Below are 20,040 nucleotides of genomic sequence, written 5' to 3' on the forward strand. Positions count from 1 at the left end.
CACAAAAAACTGACTGTGCAAACACAATTTTTGGAGGAAAAAGGGTTTGTTGCACTCAAACGCTACCCGAACATTTACGTTCCAGAGGCACACTCTCTCAAAAGACTCAGACATCCTTTGAAAATATTGTTATCTGCAGCTTAAGGGATAACAAGTTGTATCAGACTGTTTTGATGTTGGGTGAGAACACCTTCAGTGTGCGATACATCAGTGCGGTACGTCGAAAGTGGGTGCCTTTTACACCAGAAACCACCCAGCAACCCTAAACTCATCTGTGAACCCTGTGGAGAGAATTCCTGCAGTGAAGTGCCACTTCTTCCCTCATCTCCCCTCTTTCCCGTGCATCTATTTCTCTCTCTCCCTTTTTGCATTTTCTTGTTTCCTCAGCCTCTCTTTCTCTCTACCTGTATTTTAAACTTTCTCTCTCCACATCTATCACTCTCCTTATCTCTGTCTCCTTGCTCTTTGTGTCTGTATTGATTTTGTGGCAGTGCACGCTCCACGCTTCTCGCCCTTTTTTGATAGAGGGAGTGAGATGGAGTCTCAGGCTGCCAAATGAAATCAAAGTCTTTTCTCTCCCCCTCCCTCTCTGGTCCCTCGCTCAAGCAACAAGCGCGAACTCCATCGGCTTTGAACTTACGTCTGTGAAATGAGCTCTCTGTGCTCTGATTGTCAACCCATCTTTGTGCGCTTTCTCTTGTTCTTGCTCCCCATACGTCTTTTTTCTCACCTCCCAAATTCATTTCAATTTGATGCTTTTTGTGTTGAGAACTGACAAATAAACATTCACATTAACCCAATATTGGCTTGCCACAGAGGCATGCTAGTTTTCTTTGTAGTGTTTCTCCTGACTTAAATAAAAATAAATATTCTCTCTTTGTGATAGCTTTCATACCACTGCACTGTCGGGCAGTTATATCAGACCAACATTTGAAGATATTGAGCCTAACAAATAATTAAAATCACAGTATTAATAATTGAGACCAAGAATACTCAGACTTAAGCAAGAGAAAGCTGTTGCTATGGATATGATCTTTTCATCTTTCCTGTTAATTTGAGCATCTCTGGATTTGCAGCACAGTGTCGGCAGAACAGCCCAGATTCCTTTTTCTTTCCCCATCAACTTTTTCCGTACACCTGGAGGATCCTGAGGTGCGTCGAGGCCAGCTCGAAGAATGACTAAATGACACAGTTGCATTCAGTGCATTCAGTTGTAATCAGGTATACCATACCTGTCTCCTCATAGTAAATTACCAGATATGCACCAATTGCCATTTTCTTAGTTGAGTCAAATTCCTCTGTCGATTTTTGCAGAACTCCGATTTTCTTTTTGGGAACAATGACTTGCAGTATATGCAAACAAAAAATAAATAAATAAATACAAAATATAATTTTCATAATAAAAGAAATAATTAAAATTCACAATTTCCCCCAAACTGGAGAAGGTTACAGAAACGTCTGTCACTTAATCAACTGAAAATAAATCACTCTGCTACTGGAACGAGGCACAGATAATTAACTGAAAACGAATTGCTGGACACCCACCTTTACCTGACATATTTTTCACCTTACCAAACAAAAGCAGGTGCAACATATTTATATAACAAAACAACTGTCAGGTACTTAACAACACTTTTCAATATATGCGTAACTTCACCAGGATGTTGACCCTTTTTTCACTCATCTCTATAATTTTCCTAGAATCTGCTTTGATTCTTTGTTCATACTGAGGCTGCAGGCTTGTGGCTGGCTCCTGAGCTCTGGATGGCTTTGTCCAGTTTTCCTTTGTAACCTCTTTCAAAAAAACAATGTTCAGCTGGGTGGAAGTGATTTAAGTGCTGGAATAAGTTTGTGTTCATGAACCTTTTCGTGGTGGTCCCCCATAATTTACTTTCACATACTTTGTTTTTATTTTCACAGTGAAAAGCCTCCATGGTAATGGCACACCAGCATGTGGCTCTAAATATGCATGTATTTAAACATATATATATTTCGGGTTTCTAAGACTTTAATTATGACAGGCGTTTGAGAGTAAACAGGAAAGGTGGGAGAGCGCGGCAAAGTAAATAGCAAATGGCACATGGTGGAACCGAACTAAGGCCTCTGTAATAGCCTTGAGGCATATGGATCACCTGCTTAACCCCGTGAGCTTGTGGATAAATATTTGACTGCGACAGTGTATGTGGTGCGCATACATGAAAGGGAGCTGCCCCTAATCTATAATTTACAACAATGCAATCATTAACTGTATTTGATAGTTATAATGATATCATTCATTAGCCTAACATTGTTATTCTTTGGAGGCATATTTGGAGGAGAAAGCTTCCAGCTAATGCTAGCAAGTTGGTTAGCTAGGTTCAGTAACAAACAATGCAACAAACAAGTTGTTAAGTAACAAACAATGCATACAAATAAAAGGCCATAATATGACTCACCTAAACTTCTTGTGCACGTTCTTGATACAATTAGCTGCAAAGAAAGCTAAATAATTTGTCAGATAAGCACATTAAAAATGCTTCACAAGGGCCCAAGTACACAAAAACAGCCAAGGAGTTGAATTAGCCAAATGGATGTCTAACAGCCGGCTAATGTCACTCGAAATGCCCATGCCCCTAATAATGCATAACTTTAAATGGGTAAGTTATGAAAAATTCACCCACCCCGTATGGTTGCATACAGGGTAAAAAATAGCTATAGAGACCAAAATCATTTTTTGGAACTAGCTGTAAACATGTTTACTTCCCCTCTAAAATAATTTGGTCTGTGGGAGTGGATTTGCTTTTTTGAGCCAGCCTTGAGTGACCATTTGTAAAAGCAAAATATCCCCCAAATTAATTTTTATGAAGATCATAGATAAACATGCATTAATATTAATATTTAGCATTAATATTTTGTACAAATCTGCTAACCATGCACTGTCCACTTCTGCTGCTCTCTTATGTCTTGCAGGGCGATGGCCTGCAGCTGGAGTATGAGATGAAACTGACCAATGGCCAGTCTTTCTGGACGCAGCATTTCTCTGCTGACGAGTTTGGTAAGTGTGATTAGACTGAAAGTGAGAGATTATGGAATGAATCGCTGATGGCACAAGCCTACACCACTTAGCACGGCCAATAAAGCACCCTCAACTGAACAAATTACACAAATGACAATAATGAAGGGATGGCTGAATGAATTAATGATGCTAGATAAACTGAGAGGAAGGGATGAAAAGAATAAAAGAGGGCCAACGTAGCATCTAAATTAATTATTCCTACATCACTAATGTTTCCTCCGATCTCTCACACTCTTGCTCTACTGTAACTGCCTCTCACTTTTTCTCATTTAATCCAATATCCATATCAAGCACCCTGCTCTTTGGATTTATTGTCCCTTGTAAATTATCTGTCTTTCCCTCATACGTTCTACTTTCCTTTATTGATCTGAACACTTTGTACACCTTATTTACTCCTTCTTCCTTTGCATCTAAACCCACTGTGTATCTTGTACATTTACCTTCTTCTCTTTCATATTTCTATTTCGTTCTTTCTCCTCAAATGTTCTCCTTTTATCACAAGTTTTCTTGAATTTTTCTTCCTCCTTTCACAGGCATCTTGGAAACAGACATCACGTTCCTGATCATCTTCTCCATGGTGTTCCTTCTCTCCTGCTACTTTGCCTGTAAGTACTGCCTTTTATTTCACTCTTTTAATGTAATAGGAATTCAAAGCCCCCCAGAAATGCAATTTTTGTGTCAGATCTATTATAAAATCTACATGGTTTCTTGATGGGATGGGAGTAAGTTCTCGTGTTTGTTCAGATAAGTAAAGGTGGAGCATGTGCCTTTTTCATTTTGGGCAGAGACTGAGCACGAGCATCAGGGAAGCAGGAAAGAGGAGACGGTGATAGCGAGGCTTGGTTTTCATGTAAAGGTGAACGGTTGAGTGGAGAAGGTAGCTGCAGCCTTAAGGTTACTGAAGCGAGTTTGTCACGTAAAGGTCAAAGCTGAAATAACCCTGAAGCAACTGAGAACAACAGCTCCTGGCAAAATCCCCTGCTTTCTTCATGTCGAGCGTTTCTGTGCTATCTTATGCATATCTTCCTTTTTATAAACTGGCAAGAGGGCAGAATCACTTGTATTGCACTTAATCTGTAGTTTGCTTCTCTAGACGATTACAATTAAGCATCCATTTAATGATCTTTGGACCCAATGAGGCACGCTTCAGATTAAGAATGAAAGGTTGAATCGCACAATCTTTCACAGCACTGAGAGTCAGATTTATATTTTTAAGTCTGCCTACTAAATTAAGTTCTGGTGAGATTTTTCTGTTAGCTCTGTTAACTCTCACTTCTTTGTCCAGCTGTGAACAAACTGATGCATGTGTTTTGTTTTGTTTTACCATGTGAATGCTTTTTCTGACATCTTTATTGGGGTCCTTACTGACGCTGGGTCTTGAGATTGACTTCCTTCTGAAAATCTTCAGAGGATTTTTAATTAAACAGTCAAGATGTGGCTGAATTGACTTTTAGCTTTAATACAAGGATTTTAACAAAAGTAATGCATTAATTGTTTAGCAATTGCAGTCAATTCTATATGTCACTTTTAGTATAGAGACACAAAATTGTGTCATTGTCCTTATGAACATAGAAGAAAAGCAATATAACTCAATTACCAAACAGAATGCAAGGATTTCACCCTTTATTTGACTAAAAATGACAACAAAAAAGATAAAAAGAAAACATCTCAAATTTTGAAATGGGTAAATATGTGTGTTTTTAAGTATGTATTCCTATCTGAAATTTGTTGACAGAAATAAACTTCAAAAAATTGAAACAGGGTAAAAGATACTTCGAAAAGTTGTGTAATGTTTTTTTTAAAAAAAAAAACCTTAGTTGAATCTACACACACACACACACACACTGTTGTAACAGATTGGCTGTTTTACCTTTGGTCGCTGAAACTGTTTTTCCTGCAGTTTTTTTCTTCGTCTTTGATGTTGCCTTTACTAAAGCCAAAAATGTGTCCAAACAACAGATGTAGATTTTTTATTTGGCACAAGCTGCTCGAGTTGCACAGTGGGCTCGGTGTTTGAGTTTTTCCTCCATGATGTTACCATGGCGCAGGCTGGACGGGGCGGGCTCACGTGACGATGTACTCAGTACTGTTTTAAAGGGGATGGTAAATACCGGCTGGAGTATTAACAGAGTTCGAAAAAAGCAACAAGAAAACTAAATAAACTCAGAAATAACCATCGTGGGCAAGATTACGTCGATTAGAGGTTCTGACTGTCGATTTCAATTCTCTTTGGATTAATCCCCCTGCTCCACTTGAGTCTCTAGTGGAAATCACTGCATGCTCTCAGAAACACTTCTGAGCACTGTTTGTTGCTGCATCCATAAAATGCAAGTTGCAATACTACTACGCAGAAAAAAAGCACTTGTAAACAAGATCCAGAAATGCCTTAGCTTCTCTGGGCTCAGCTCATTAAAGGCTGACTGAGGAGAAGTAGAAACTGTTTTCAAGTCTGAATAATCAAAAATGTAATATCTTTTTAGAATTCATGGAGGCTTTGTCCGTTAGAGTACAGAGGAGAGGGCACTTGTTAACGGCACACAGTTCAAAAGATGATGAGGGTAAAAAGGAAACGTGGGATGGGTAACTTGCACATCTGTATGCAGCATTAATACTGAACCACACATGGAGATTTTGGAGCAGCATGTCCTGTCATTGAGATTAAGGCTTTGTTCTTTAGGGGAGGCCTTGCTTTATTATCACCACATTCTATACATATTACAGCAACGTGTCTCTGTTTTAAAAAACAGGAACAGAAAACTCGAGAGACGTGCACTCGCAGAGAGGGGGGGAAAAGCCCAACAACAGTGTTTGCAAAAGCTTCAAAGGGCTATAAATGAATATGAAGTTTTTGGGAAGTTTTTGTCTCTTTAAAAAATATAATTAGAGCACCTGCAAAAGTCCCAGGAGGATTCAGCAACACTTGGCTGGCTAAGCCTGCTGTAATACAGGAGAGCTAAAAGAGTGTGATCGTTTATGACCCTTCTTCTCTCTATAAATTTTCCCCCCAGGCCACTGCTGTTTGCCGGAGTGTTTTGGTAGTAAAATAGGCTGCTTAAATACGCATTAAGAATATTTCCTCTCGGATTATGTGGCGTGAACAGAGAAGATGTATAAGGCGTCATCTGGAGATGTGCATCGTGAGATGGATGCATACTAATGATTGCTCCCGCCCATTTATCTAGCCCGTTCCCTTGTTCTTGCTCTACAGTCTCTGTACCTCTCCCGCTCTCCTTCGCCATCTGTCAGTGTATCCTCATCCTTTTTATCTTTCCCCCAGCACACACACCTCTGTCACCTTTATCTCTTGTTATTTTATTTATTTATTTATTTTTTACCTGTAGACAATCTGAAGGGAAGACAGCTTCTTCACACAACCTACAAAATGTTTATGACGGCAGCAGGTGTGGAAGGTGAGAGCTTCTGTCCTGAACAGACACGCACACTGACAGAACACACACACTCGAGATGACTGAGCCTCTTGCACGGTTGCAGCATCTCACACCTTAATCCCCACTTCAAGAGCACAGATATTATCGCACTTATTAGCCTCTGAATAGGACCTACTGCAAACAGTCGCCCTGTGTTACAGTGTTTAGTGGAGCATGCTGTTACTGATGAACCCCCTCCCCGCTCTCCTCATCCTGTCCTCTTCTCTTTCTTCACCCCCTTATCTCACTTTCTTCTTTCTTGCCTGCTTGTCCTCTGTCTAAATCCCTTCTCGATTCTCGTGCCACCCCTGAATTCGCTTTCACCCTCTCCTCCCACTTCTCTCAAGGATTTTGCTCCTTTTATAAATTCCTTCTTCTTTTCTGTCTTGCTTCCCTTCTCTCCTCCCTCATTATCATCTGCCTGACACCTTTGTTCTGTGTATTTTCTTAACTCCCACATCTCTTCCTCTTAATGCCTTTTCTCCTCTTCTGTAACGCCTGCTCACCCATCTCTTTTCCCTCTTTTCTTCCTTCTGGTGTTTGTTTTTTTTTAATTTCTCTCCTCCCTGCATCCTTTCCACTTGGCAGTGCTCAGCCTGCTGTTCCATTGTGTCTACTGGGGCCTGTATGCTAGAGAAGGAGTTGGCAATGGCAGCCTCAAAATACTTGGTGAGTTCCTCTCCTGCATCGATCACTGACTCAATGACTGACACTAACTCTGCACTGGAAAATCGCTCACTGCCTGAGCAGAATGAATGATAGGATGCTGATGGGTGCGTGTGCAGCTGAAGAAATGTAATAGGTGGTTCAGCGTGCACAGGCTGGATCGGGTGTGATTGTACGTGACTGTGTGCACGAGCAAAAATGTGTGCGGTGACCTGATTTTATCGTTCCCCTCTGATATCTCAGATTCGGAAACCACAACCTAATTACCCCTTCTGTCTCCTCTCTCTCATTTTCTGTCTCTCCCTCCACCTCTGTGACCATCTCCAGGGAAATTACTGTTCTCCGTCAGTTTCTTGGTGTTCCTTCTGATGCTCATATTGTTGGGCAAAGGTTTCACTGTCACCAGGTGGGCGCTTTGTCTGTGTGTACATGTATTGTCTCACTACACTGCAGTGTTGTGCGCGTGTGTGTCTGTTTATACAAGCCTGTCACATTTTGTGGGTATTTTTATGCTGAGAATGTCACTCACTGTCAGCACTTACCGTCACCATGATGACTTGATGATGCCAGGTGACAGGAGTCAAAAAGTCAGTTAGGATGCTGCGTCTAATAATGTGGGCGAGCGCCTGATATGTGTGAAGGGATGTCATGGATAAATGATGTTATGGTGTGAACTTCCTGATGCTGAAGCATTACCTTTGGCTCGCAGAGCCGGCTGACAGGTTTTTTGTTTGCTCACTGGTTTCTGGCAAGAGTTAGCAGACATTTGCTTGGGACAGGCAGTTAGACAGCACAATGGATTATTTAAGAGTGCTTTTCTTCACTGGAATGTCAGCATTTATCCATCTTCCACATGACTGGACAAATGCCCTGCTCATCCAACTGTCATTGGTCTTGCCTGTTTTCGAATGCTGGATTCAAACTCCAGTTATCAGACGGGAGAAACATGCCAGTTTTTACTTGACATCAGTTTCTGTGTTAGCTTCATGTGCGAAGAAAAAGTCATGCAGCTATACGATCTTGCTTTTTTACAAATCACCTCTGTTTATAAGGTATTTTTCAGAATCTTGATTTTATTTTTCTGGCAAGTCATCATCTAAACATGTCAAAGTTTGAAGATTGGTATTGCTTTGGCTTGGCACAAATTAAATCTCTTTTTTCATACAGAACTCACAGCAAAAACTTAGCTTGCAAGATTTTTAAGCTGGCTTTTTTGACTCTAGGATTAGATCCTCCTCTGGGTTCAGAAGATTTCTAGACGTATTAAACTCTCTTAAAACCCCAGTGAATAAACCGAACTGCTTCACGGCTAAACATAAAGCGGAGCTATTTATCTGCAGCGTTTAACTAGTTGACAATTTGCAGATAACTACTCAAAAGAAAAAAGAAATCAAAGTTGTTATTTTTTGGTTGAGCGTAATGATGAATTAGCTGTGCAAAAAGATCTTTGAAATGCTGATGAAGGCTTAACGCTGAAATGCTTATTTGTTGACAGCTACAAATAGAGAAGCATTAATTTCTGTTTTTGCTCCATCCATAAGCCCGCAGCTGTTTTAAATATATAAATAGCAGAGAGTTTAATGCTCACATATCTTTGTGCTGTGTAGTTCTGAATAGCTGTTTTTTGATTAAGCTGTCTGCTTGAGTGTAAAGGAGCAAATGCAGGATTTTGTGTCTCTGTGTGCGCGTGTGTGTTTTGTATCTTAGCTTTCCTTTGTGTCTCTTAAAGTGTGTTATTGTATTTTCTTCTTATCTTCCTCCAACTTGTGTGCAACCTCTGACCCTGTGGTTTATCCTTGCATATCACAGGGCGAGGATCAGTCACAGTGGGTCTGTGAAACTGAGCATCTACATGACGGTTTACACAATCACCTACGTCATCCTCTTCATCTATGAGGCGGAGGTACTGTTTACACAATCACCAACACTGCTGGAAGGGACTGGAAGTTTATTTTTAATATTGATTTTATCTATACATATATTTCTAGTCAGCAGTATAGCATCATATTTTTAGAGCCGTTTACTGTGCCCAGAAATAATCATGCTGACTTTTTCCACTATGTAAGATTGACAGGCTTGTGATAATGTGAGTAGGTGTGCAGGGAAGTAGCTTGGCAGCTATAGTGTGGATTGTTGGCAAAATTTGGACGCCATGCAGTCGACTGGCATAACTCTGAAGTTCTTATTGTTTAATTTGTCCAATAATTCTTTGGTAACAAAATGCCTGCGAAACTGTACTGGAGCATCGGCCGTGTTTTTGTTTTTATCGCCAATTAGTTTGAGCAGACTGGGACATTTAACTAAGATAGTAAGCGAAATCTTAATCCTGCTAAACATTAGCACATCTTCACCCCTGTAAAGCTGTAAAATGCTCAGTAATGAAAAAATAATCTTAATTGTTAATGATGCTGATACAGTATGACCATAAACATGTGTGATTCATTTTTAGTTTTCAAAAGATTGCTATACAAATACATATTTGAGGGCTACGTGTGAGAATATTGTTGATGTTATTTACTTAAGCCTGAGCCTGTTCGGTCACTATTTGTTATATAGGTGGGGATCTTATATTCATTTTTTTGCACGGTCTGTTTACTATGTGGTGACTGAATAGATAAATATTAATTATCCAAATTGTGGTCAGGCCCTGTGATAGACTAGGCACCTGTTGAGGCTGTACTTTGCCTCTCACTCTGACATCTGGGATAGACTTCAGGCCCCGGGAGACCCCGAATTGGAGAAAGTTGAAGGAAAATGTATGGATGGATAGAAAATTGTTCTAAATTAATTGAATATTGATTAATTTGCTAATTCAACTATAGCTCCAGAGTCAAAATGAATTAATAATTATGCTAATAATGATTTAATACCAAGCCTTTTCTGGTTTCACCTTGTCAAATGTGTGGATTTCATGCTTTTTATAATGCTTTTTATAATGCTTTGGTTTTGAAGTCTTCAGTGGATAGAATGAAATAGTTGTTTTTTTGGTACGGATCAATTAATTAAAGCAAGATTGATTGCTTCAATGGGGGAATAACTGAAAGAATAATCAAGACTGAAAATATCCTTTAGTGCCAGTCTTGTGAACAGTGGCGATCAAAGCTTTCAGTTCAAATACGAAAACTTTCCGATCCCTTTGCCCTTCAGGTGTGACATGAAAACAGCGTCTGAATTACATCCGGGATGATTGGGTACAAGATTTCTGACACACCTAAACTCGACACAGCATCTGCACTTGTGTTATTGCTGTCTTTGGCTTTTTTAATAATCTCATAAATATTCATAGAAGAGTTGGGCCCATAGATCAGCGTGGGCCGTAATGGCTTTTCCTGTCAAGTTATTCATTACATTGATACATTACTAATTATGAAAATGCATCAAGTTGATTGTAAAAACAAAATGCTGAAATTCATTGATGAGTTACAAATTTTCTATCTTGACAGAAACAACCAGACAGTTCCCAAGTGCAACCACAACATTTATGGTTCCTTATGCCAGTGCATATAATGTACTCGAGCTCAGATCAAGAACCTTTAGAGTTTTCCTTGACAGGGACGTCAGACTTTGTAATCAGCCTCCACTCATTAATTCTTATGCCTCTCTAGGTTCCAGCTTCGATGAGCTTATGAATTAATAACAGACTCGTTGCATACATCTCTGCATACTGTAAAGCCTGCAGCAACGTGACATGTAAATATGGTAAATGCAGGGACGGCGGATTACAGTGTTTGAGCACAGCACCGTGATGATACATTTGGCACAGTGTAGTGGAAGCTCACTGATAACTCTCACAATACAATATGTGGATCTGAGGCAGTATAATTTCTCTGGTGCCTGCCCTCTTATATGGTCGCTGCTATTAAAGAGCTCAAAACTCCAGGGAGCTCCTGCTAAAAATAAGCTTAACTAGGTTACAATTGGAACTGAAAGGAAGACTTGTACACTGTTTCTTGGGTTGCAGTCAGGAATCTGCCAGGCCCTCTGGAATCAAAGCAGGACTGTGTTCTAAGTGTTATAGCTGTCTGTTACCATATATGAATGTGTGAAAGCATTTAGTGTGACTAGGGCTGCCACAAACGATTATTTTGATAGTCGACTGCTCTTACATAACTATCATTAGCTTACAGCTTTAAGTGTTTAAGTTATGTGCTAACTAAAAATAAAGACAAGATGATAGTTTATTAAATTTAAATCAAATTTGCAGATTGTTTCAGTGGAGTTTAATAAACTCAGCCGTCTGCTCCTTGCTATCTAAAATATAACAGGACACTGGAGTATATTCTCGAGCATCTCACATTTCTGATAATCAGCTGTCTGCTTGACATTTATTCAGCTGTGTAAAAACTGTAACTTTAATCTCAGCCAAACCGATTTACTCAGGAACAAATAAAATACTGAAAAAAAAGCCAAACAATAACATTTTTAAGTTATCTAAGTGACTTGTATATCATGTTTAACCTGAGTAGTGAAAGACGGTGGTGGGTTTGAAAACGATTTGCCGGGAGTCCGGTGTTCTCACGGGCTCTAGTGAGCCTTGCCCCCGGCTAGCTATCGAGCTAGTGGGTAACAGACGTCTCCGAAAACGTCGGAGCGCTTTTGAAAATATGTGGTGTCTTGATAAACTGAGCAGATATTTGAGGTTTACACAGCTACATTCTCGCCTGAAAATATGTTAAACGTTTATTTTGTGACCCAGAAAGAATAATAAGAGTAATATTAAAACTAACTAGCTGCCGCCATTGTTGGAAACTGAGCTGGGCTGCGCTATGAATTCTGGGACAAAGCTACTTCTTCTTCTTCTTCGGGGTTTAACGGCAGCTGACATCCTTGTACATGCAGTGCTGCCATCTTCTGTTTCAGTCCGTTATTACACTCTTAAATCCTACTACTTATTCCTACGTCTTTTGTGATCTTACAAAGCTTCAAACGACGCGTCGACTATTAAATCAGTCGTCGACGATTTTGATAGTCGACGTAATCATGACTAGTCGACTAATTGTGGCAGCCCTAAGTGTGACTCTTTCCAAGTGTCTGAATGAGTGAAAACAATGTTGAATTATTTCTAATCATTCCTACTGGCGATTCAGGAGGAAGTATCAAAAGTGTTTGTACTTCAAATTTTATTTGTGCTTTAAGAGCGAACTCGTGGCCGTAAAAGTAGGATTTTGTCACAGTTAAATTCTGCCTGAATTTCCTTTTCACCCTTAAGTCATAGACAGACAACTTCAAGCTGTTGTGGAAAACCTGTTCAAAAAATTCATGCACAGCACAACCACACGTGTCCCTGCAGGTTCAAATCTACATCTTTGCATCTTCTTTTCTCATTCTTAAATTTATACAAAAATTGTGTACCCTTTTAGATATTTGCAATACAGAATTAAAATACTTCTTTGTGACTCTCTGGTGTGCTGGGGAGGTTTCAAGCAGGTCCACACCAACTACTCAGATCTATGCATTATGCAGTATGAGTAACCCTGGATGGCCCATGCTATCCTGTCACTGGACTGTGAAATGCAATCTAGTATCAGCAGATTCAAGCACATGCCCCAAATACACACATACAAAGCCGTGCACACAAATACCAGTGACCTAGTTGTGAAGTATCGGTGTCAAAGACTCACACTGAATGCTACAAGCAGAGCTTTGCCTCGGTCATCACAGTGGATCTACTGAACCATGAGCTATCCATCTTAGTAATTAAAGCACCAGCTTCAGTATAAAGCTTCTTCCCTCCTTTTGTGTAAAATATTTTGTACTTGTTTTAATGTGTGCGTGGTAATTTTGGCATCATTTCCTCCTGCCAGTTCTTTGACCCAGGTGAAGTGCTGTACGCCTACGACAGCCCTGCAGGATACGGACTCATGGGCCTGCAGCTGGTTGCGTATGTGTGGTTTTGCTACGCCGTGCTGGTCTCCCTGAAGCACTACCCCGAGAAGCAGCCCTTCTACGTCCCTTTCTTCACCACATACACACTATGGTGAGACCTGCACTGCTCTCTGCGCTTAATAGCACCAGAGATGGTACTGGGGTTTTGATTGCACAAGTATAAAAAAAATACACATTTCTCTGCTTGAGGACTCTCGATTTGAATAATTTATGCTGTTCTGTGGGAAAAAAAGTGCATGAGAAAGCTCATGTTTGAGCTATCTGGGAATAAAAAGGTGTTTACACATCTTCTCTGCAGTAGTGTGCGGCCAAACACTTTTACCTCACATGGTTGCAGTGTATCATTGTTTCTGACTGCATGATTGCTAGACAATACTGTGTGTTTTTCTGAGTTGGTGAGATATCTTCTATTAGAATAATTTATGCTTCTTTATATGTGTGCCAGATATTCAGTGCTTTGTACTGGATCAGCTACATACTTCTACACAATCCTGAGAAAAAAAATCTTGAAATTACACTGCTTAGTATCTCTAGCCGTCACCCACTTATATATAACAGCAGAGGCTTGAAATGAAGAGTAGATTACAAAGACTAATATTATCTATGTATTTCTCCCTCATTGCAACCACAATCTCCCGCCTCATTATCCACATCTCTGCTCTTTCCATCTTTATCTCTCTATATGCTTTAAATCTTTTAATCTCTCCCACCATCAGACCACATTCTTGTAGTTTTTTGGGGGTCTTTATGTCTAAATGTGTTCACTTTTCTTCCTCAGGTTTTTTGCTGTCCCTGTTATGGCTCTGATTGCCAACTTTGGGATTCCTCGTTGGGCTCGGGAGAAGATCGTCAACGGCATTCAGCTCGGGATCCATCTCTACGCTCACATCGTCTTTCTTGTTCGTATCGATCGCACACTCACATGCAGACGAGTTCATATTATTTAAGTCACTTTTTCCGTTGTCAGTCATACATTATTTCTTACTTAACTTCCTCATGCTGGTTGTCTTTTACACACATCATTATCTTCCTTTTTCTCACCTTCGACACGTTATTATTTATTAATGAGCCCGGCTCAGGCAAATTTCCGTTCGCATGCCTGCTCACTACATTCCTCGCACTTTCCTCTTCTCACTTGGATCTGGATGCGTGAAAGCTACTATATACCCTGATTTTAAACTGTGTGTGTGCTTATTTTATATGCACATCTGTGTCATTTTCTAATCTGTTTGCCTTTTAGGTTATCACACGGCCTTCAGCTGCCAATAAGAACTTCCCATATCATGTACGGACATCCCAAATCGGGATTCTGCTGTCCAGTCCGAAAGGCGGTGAGGGGGCGGAGAGTTTTCCTCATCATGCCTATGGAAATAGCTCCTTCCTGGGAGACTCGCAACCTAACTTCACCGAACTTTTCTCCATCCAATCAGTAAGTGTAAACTGCAAGTGTTTATGTGTATTTGAATTTATAATTGATATTCTGGACTGAAATTAGATATAATACAAGGAAATTGAAGACCCAGAAAACAAGGTGCTTTTATCAGAGTTACTGCACATGTACTTACATACTATATAGAATATAACTGGATCAGTTGTTTCCTAATCCTTTTCAAATGTGCACATTTCTATGAAAAGTGAAATTACCTCATTGCCTCACCCTAAAAAATTTCCATTAGCTTAATAATAAAATAACTAAGGGAAAATGTTTACAGGGATTACTTCTTCCCAGAAACTTTCATAGCTTCCTAAATGTGACAGGCGAGTGACAGTGAACACAGACTGATATTAAAACACTTTAGCACAGTGAAATAATAATTAAATAGGAACTCTGACTAGATTTGACCAGAAGTATTTTTTAGTCAGATGCATTTACAAAAAACAAAAAAACCCATCAAGCCCCAGACATTTAGGTGGTGCAACATATCTACAAACTTGTTTTTCTGCCCCTACAAGGTTGTAGTGTTCAGGTTTCAAGTTGAGTAGCAGTTTTCTTAGAATAATTTCTCCTCTTGAAGCCCTTGACTGTGAAAATTGAGACCTGATAGATGAGTGCCATGAACAAACTCTAGGTTGGTATATCCACACCTTGGACTTCTCTGGCAGGCCTGATTTGTTAGTGGAAACCAGCCAAGTTTCCAGTCTTTGGTTGATATTTGATGGATGCCGTGTCACTCAGGCTGTTGTAAGCGACTCTTCCCAAGCTCTTCACTGGTTTCTTGTGATGGATGGTATCTGAAAGTTTCAGCTTCAATTAGAGCATGAAGACTTTTCTTTCCTTCAGCACCAGCAATCTAAACCAACTAGATAATCTGGCATTGTAGTCAAGACACATTTTGAGTGTGGTCCCACTTGCATTTCATCCACTGGACCACTAATTCTCCTGTGCTTTCCAGTTTTATCTCCATACCTGTGTACTACAGACACCTCTATTAGGATTCATGCTTTCTGGAGTAACTGAGGAGGTATTCTGCCCCCTCAGGCACCTGTCAGGCCCACTAAGCAGGAAGATGGTTGGGTAGATCTGGGGCATTCATCACCGTGGGCTGCACTGGCCTGTGAGCCAGAGCCCAATAGCTGTAGTTACTGTGAACAATTACACTTCCATCAGAGGCCTAGAGACCTGGTAGATATTCAGAGAGCACAAGGTGTTACACACTCTTTCCAAAACACATTTTATACCTTTTTGTTTTCCACTGGTGTTCTTTCTCTTCAAGAAGAAATACTAGGTCAGACTAAAGACCCTCAGTGCACTATTTCTGTGTCTTCTGGTGTTATCATTCTGTTATTGGTAGTCATTAAAGGCCACTGTTCCAGTCAGGTAAACCTGTATATGTTTAATTTCCCTCAAAGTATCTTGGGCATTTGCTGCCATAGTTGGTTTACTGATTGGTGTCTGCAAAGTCCTAATTTATGGCCAAGACAGCCTATGTAGAGGATCAGACCATGACAAATGTGAAACTCTCTTCTTCTTTTTTCCAGGAACCGGTAAAGACGGTGGAGGAGACAGTGGCCCGTAAAGGGCCAGATGTGCAGAGAAATAGCGAACAGAAGATCATCACCACTGCTGCTGACTTAACGTCGATATTGCCCTCACCTCCGCCTCCAATACCCCCGCGCCCGGCCACACGATCACCCCCACTCCCACCCCGGCTTCCGTCCTTTACAGAGTATTTCACCATGCAGAGTGGAGGAGGAGCAGGATTTGGAACAAAGGCATGAGATGGAGAGAAAGGCAGGACAGAGGAAGTTGGGCAGTAGGGCGGGGGGGAGCATGAAAGCAAGGACAGAATGACAATAAAAATAGAAATAGTGACAATAACTTAAGAAATATAGTGGAATTCAAAGTATTACACTTATGACAGAAAAGGTCAGCCGAAAAAAAAGAAATGAAAATGTTTGGAAGGACGAAGAAGAGATCATCAGAAAAGTGAATCCCTAAACGGTCGCTTTTCACCTTTGAATGGAAATGATCAGAATGGAGGAGTGAGGGGAAATGGCTGAGGCACAAGTGCAGAGCTTGTTAAAGAATAAAGAAGCAATAAATATTTGATGTTGACCAGTAAAAGGCACACAGGGAGAAAGATGACAAAGTGGATGTAGCCAGAGCAAAAAATGATAGCTGTGCACAAAGCGGAAATGAACAAAATTCTTGAAATAGTTTTCATTCAAAAATTCATGAGGCATTGATGGTGTGCCTGAAAGAGTTTGTAAATAGCTAAACCCGGTGAGTGCTACCAATCTACATAGTTTTTTTTTTTTTTTTTTAAAGAAGGAAAGATTTATTTTTGTTTTTTCCACATCATTAAATTGTAGTTGGTGCTGTGACCATAGAGAAACATCATGCCATTACATGTTCTGGGTTAATCTAAAAAAAGATTTTTTTTTATTTTTGACACTGTTTGATAAAGCATAGATACATTTACTCTATACGAAATCTGTTCGGTTTATTTATATTCTTATATGCCTCCATTGCAGCTGGCTATACTGGATTGATATGCTGATGTGTAACTGTAAATGTCACGTTTACTGTGGGCACTCCTAGGTACAGTGCTTGTAAAAACACGCATGTTTGTATTGTATTTCCTGTCTTAAAAACACTGATTATATGTACTCAACATGACCACACAATATTTGCATATTGTGTGTATTGAACTCTTTCATTTTGTAAATGCATACAATAAGCTTCAGTATATTTCGACTGGATAAACTCTGTTGTTACTCCAGTCAAAAGCGTCTTGCGCTGTTTGAGACACAATATAAAACAAACGTTATATTGTTTTTTGTTTTTTTTCTTTGGTTGAATTTTCACTAGAGTACAGAATATGCCTGTTTTAAAAAAAAAAAAAAAAAAAAAAGTCATTTCTGTGTATGTAGACGTTGGTGAATGTACTGATGCAATACAGCACAAGGACAGGGGTGATTTTCAAGTTACTGGAATTACTCTAGTATACCTTTTGTCAATTTTTCTTTTTGCCTCTCTTTGGCTTGCTTACATCTGACACATCCATGACTTAAAAGCTGGAGGCTGCCTTTTTTTATAGAATACAAGTAACTTCATTCTCACCTCTGTCTCAATCCTGAAACACGAATATTATATTTGTCGGGTTCTTGCGCCTGAATAAGTTACCCAGTGTGAGAAGCCGAACAAATATTACTAGTTTTGTATCCCCTAATATTGAGCTATAACAAGAAAAAACAACAAAAAATACCTTGTAGATGAACTGTGAAACAGATACCGTGTACATTTCGTCTGTCCTGCATGGAGCACTTTAATGTTCCTGGTCTTAGTCTGTTTATTCGTGATGATGTCACCTTATAAGACTGCTTTGAAACCTGTATTCCTACAACATCGAGTACTATTCCAGATGCATACACCTGTAAATACAGTCCAAAAACGCCATCAACTGTCCAAACGTTTGAAGTTAACGTTTCATGCTTAGTCAGTGTAACGCAACACTGAGTCTCACATGCTGGTAAGAATTATGTAAGGGTGTCATTGGGACTGAGTACACTTGACAAATTCAGTGTTTTTTTAATCTCGACCTTTCATTCATTTCTGGCTTATAAAATCTGTGGCTCTGCTAATTATCCACAGATGTGTCACTGGCAATCTTTCTGTAATGGAGTTTAGGCAACGTTAGGACTGTGGTGTGTACCTTGTAATGTAATCAGAGGTGTAACTTAGTCTGTGCAGCTGAATGATACTTGAATTGGAGTATTAGCTGTTATTTCTGATTATGTTTCTGATTTGTATTTGGCATGTCTGCCATTTCGTCAGCTGTTGACCATTGTTATGGTTGCCATGACTTGACTGATAAGAAACTGGGTGACTCGATATACCTACTGAATTGTGTATCCCTGCTTCAACCTTGTTTATAATGACTTTTAATTACAGAAATGACACAAAGAACTGGGGACAGAGCGCAAAGAAAAGAGATTGTGTATGCATGACAGAAAACAGCACAGCTTTTAGGCTACTCAGAGTGATCTGGTTAAGAGCACATCACTAAAGCACCGTCAAATGAATTTTAATGGTGTCAAATAATAATTCTAAATAAGCTGTACATATACACTTTTTGCCAAAATAATAAAAAAAACTTTGGTTTTATTAGAGGCTTTGCCTGGCTTTGTGTTATATGGCTCCTGTGTTACGATCCAGTTAGGACAAGGGCACGTGTCCAAAGGAGTAAATCTAATACCTGTAAATCAAATTTAGAATCTGTTCTCATTACAAGTCCATTAAAGTAAAACACCACAGGGACAGAATCCAGCCTGCTCACAATCTGATGTAGGCTAGCCTAATTGTTTCACAGTCACTGCCAATATCCTGTTTGGTGACCCCTGAAGTACAGAGCCACAACAAAATGCCAGTGTTTGAGTTTCAGGTAGAGACACAAGCTTTCAATATGACTAATGTAACAGTCTTCAGAGAAAAAATTCAAATATAATGCTTGGTAATGAGCAGTGTGATAGATAGCAATGTTGCTTCCCAGCAAGAAGGTGCCTGGTTTAAAGCCAGGCTGGGGCCTTTTTTCTGTTTGCATGTTAGAGTAACCGGTGAATGAGTGGTTAGCTGTCTCTTTGTGTTAGCTCTGCAATAGACTGGCAGCCTGTCCAGCCCAGCTGTGATCCTGAATTGGATAAGAGGATGGATGAATTTTTTTTCTTTAGTTTAAAAATACACAGCTATTGCTGGAGCCATGGTTAATGTTATTAGTTACACATGTGCTTCCACACTGAGTCATTCACTGCTCCCTAAATGATAAACACTGTATACCAAAAGGTGCACTTTTATAGTCTAGTAAGCAATAAACTGACAATTTGAGCACATGAATCACTGCTGTTATTGTTCCCAGAAAAAGTGTAATTTTCACTGGTGACATGTGACACATTGTATTAGGGATTTGTCAGTATGAAGTAGTGTATATGCAAAGTCACTAATATCAGGATGGTGGAGGGAAGATGTAGGCCATTATTTTGTAAATTTAGGTCTTAGATGTGAGACTGGCTGCCACTTTATTAGGTACATTTTACTAGTTATCATTTTGGACCCTGTTTTGTCTTCAGAACTCCATTAATTTATTGTGACATGGATCCAACAAGGTGCTTGACACCATCCTGAGAGATTTGGTCCTTATTGACATAATATCACAGAGTTCCTGAAGAACCCAAAGATGCTCTGTTGGATTGAGGTCTGGTGACTGTTCAGGCAATTTGAGTGCAGTGAACTAATTTCTATTTTCAAGAAACCAGTTTGAGGAACTGCACTGTGATGCTATCCTGCTGGAAGCATCCACCAGCAGACGGGTACATCGTGCTCATAAAGGGTGAGCAACAATACTCAGGTTGTGACATGTAAATTACACTGTTTGTGCCAAATTCTGACCTTCCCATCAAAATGTTGCAACAGAAATCAAGACCAGGAAATCTTTTGTTACTTAGTTTTAGTGAGTCTGTGGGAATTGTAGCCTTGGCTTCCTGTTTCTGACAGCAGTGCACCTGGTG

The 20,040-nt window shown here is 39.8% G+C and overlaps 1 protein-coding gene across 1 annotated transcript in view; it reads left to right on the forward strand.

Annotated features, from left to right (window-relative positions):
• tmem145 (transmembrane protein 145) overlaps window positions 1-18,643 on the forward strand; it is a 41,798-nt gene extending 23,155 nt beyond the window's left edge. Inside the window, exons 6-15 of the mRNA XM_084943572.1 lie at window positions 2,950-3,034; window positions 3,589-3,660; window positions 6,397-6,465; window positions 7,072-7,152; window positions 7,477-7,555; window positions 8,959-9,052; window positions 12,954-13,126; window positions 13,814-13,934; window positions 14,276-14,464; window positions 16,015-18,643. Coding sequence (XP_084799698.1) covers window positions 2,950-3,034; window positions 3,589-3,660; window positions 6,397-6,465; window positions 7,072-7,152; window positions 7,477-7,555; window positions 8,959-9,052; window positions 12,954-13,126; window positions 13,814-13,934; window positions 14,276-14,464; window positions 16,015-16,254 — 1,203 coding nt within the window. The 3' untranslated portion in view covers window positions 16,255-18,643. The remainder of the gene's footprint in view (window positions 1-2,949; window positions 3,035-3,588; window positions 3,661-6,396; window positions 6,466-7,071; window positions 7,153-7,476; window positions 7,556-8,958; window positions 9,053-12,953; window positions 13,127-13,813; window positions 13,935-14,275; window positions 14,465-16,014) is intronic.
• Window positions 18,644-20,040: the final 1,397 nt, after the last annotated feature.

The sequence above is a fragment of the Perissodus microlepis genome, chromosome 11 (genome assembly GCF_051167445.1).
Source record: "Perissodus microlepis isolate ML-2025 ecotype Zambia chromosome 11, ASM5116744v1, whole genome shotgun sequence".
NCBI classification, from domain to species: domain Eukaryota; kingdom Metazoa; phylum Chordata; class Actinopteri; order Cichliformes; family Cichlidae; genus Perissodus; species Perissodus microlepis.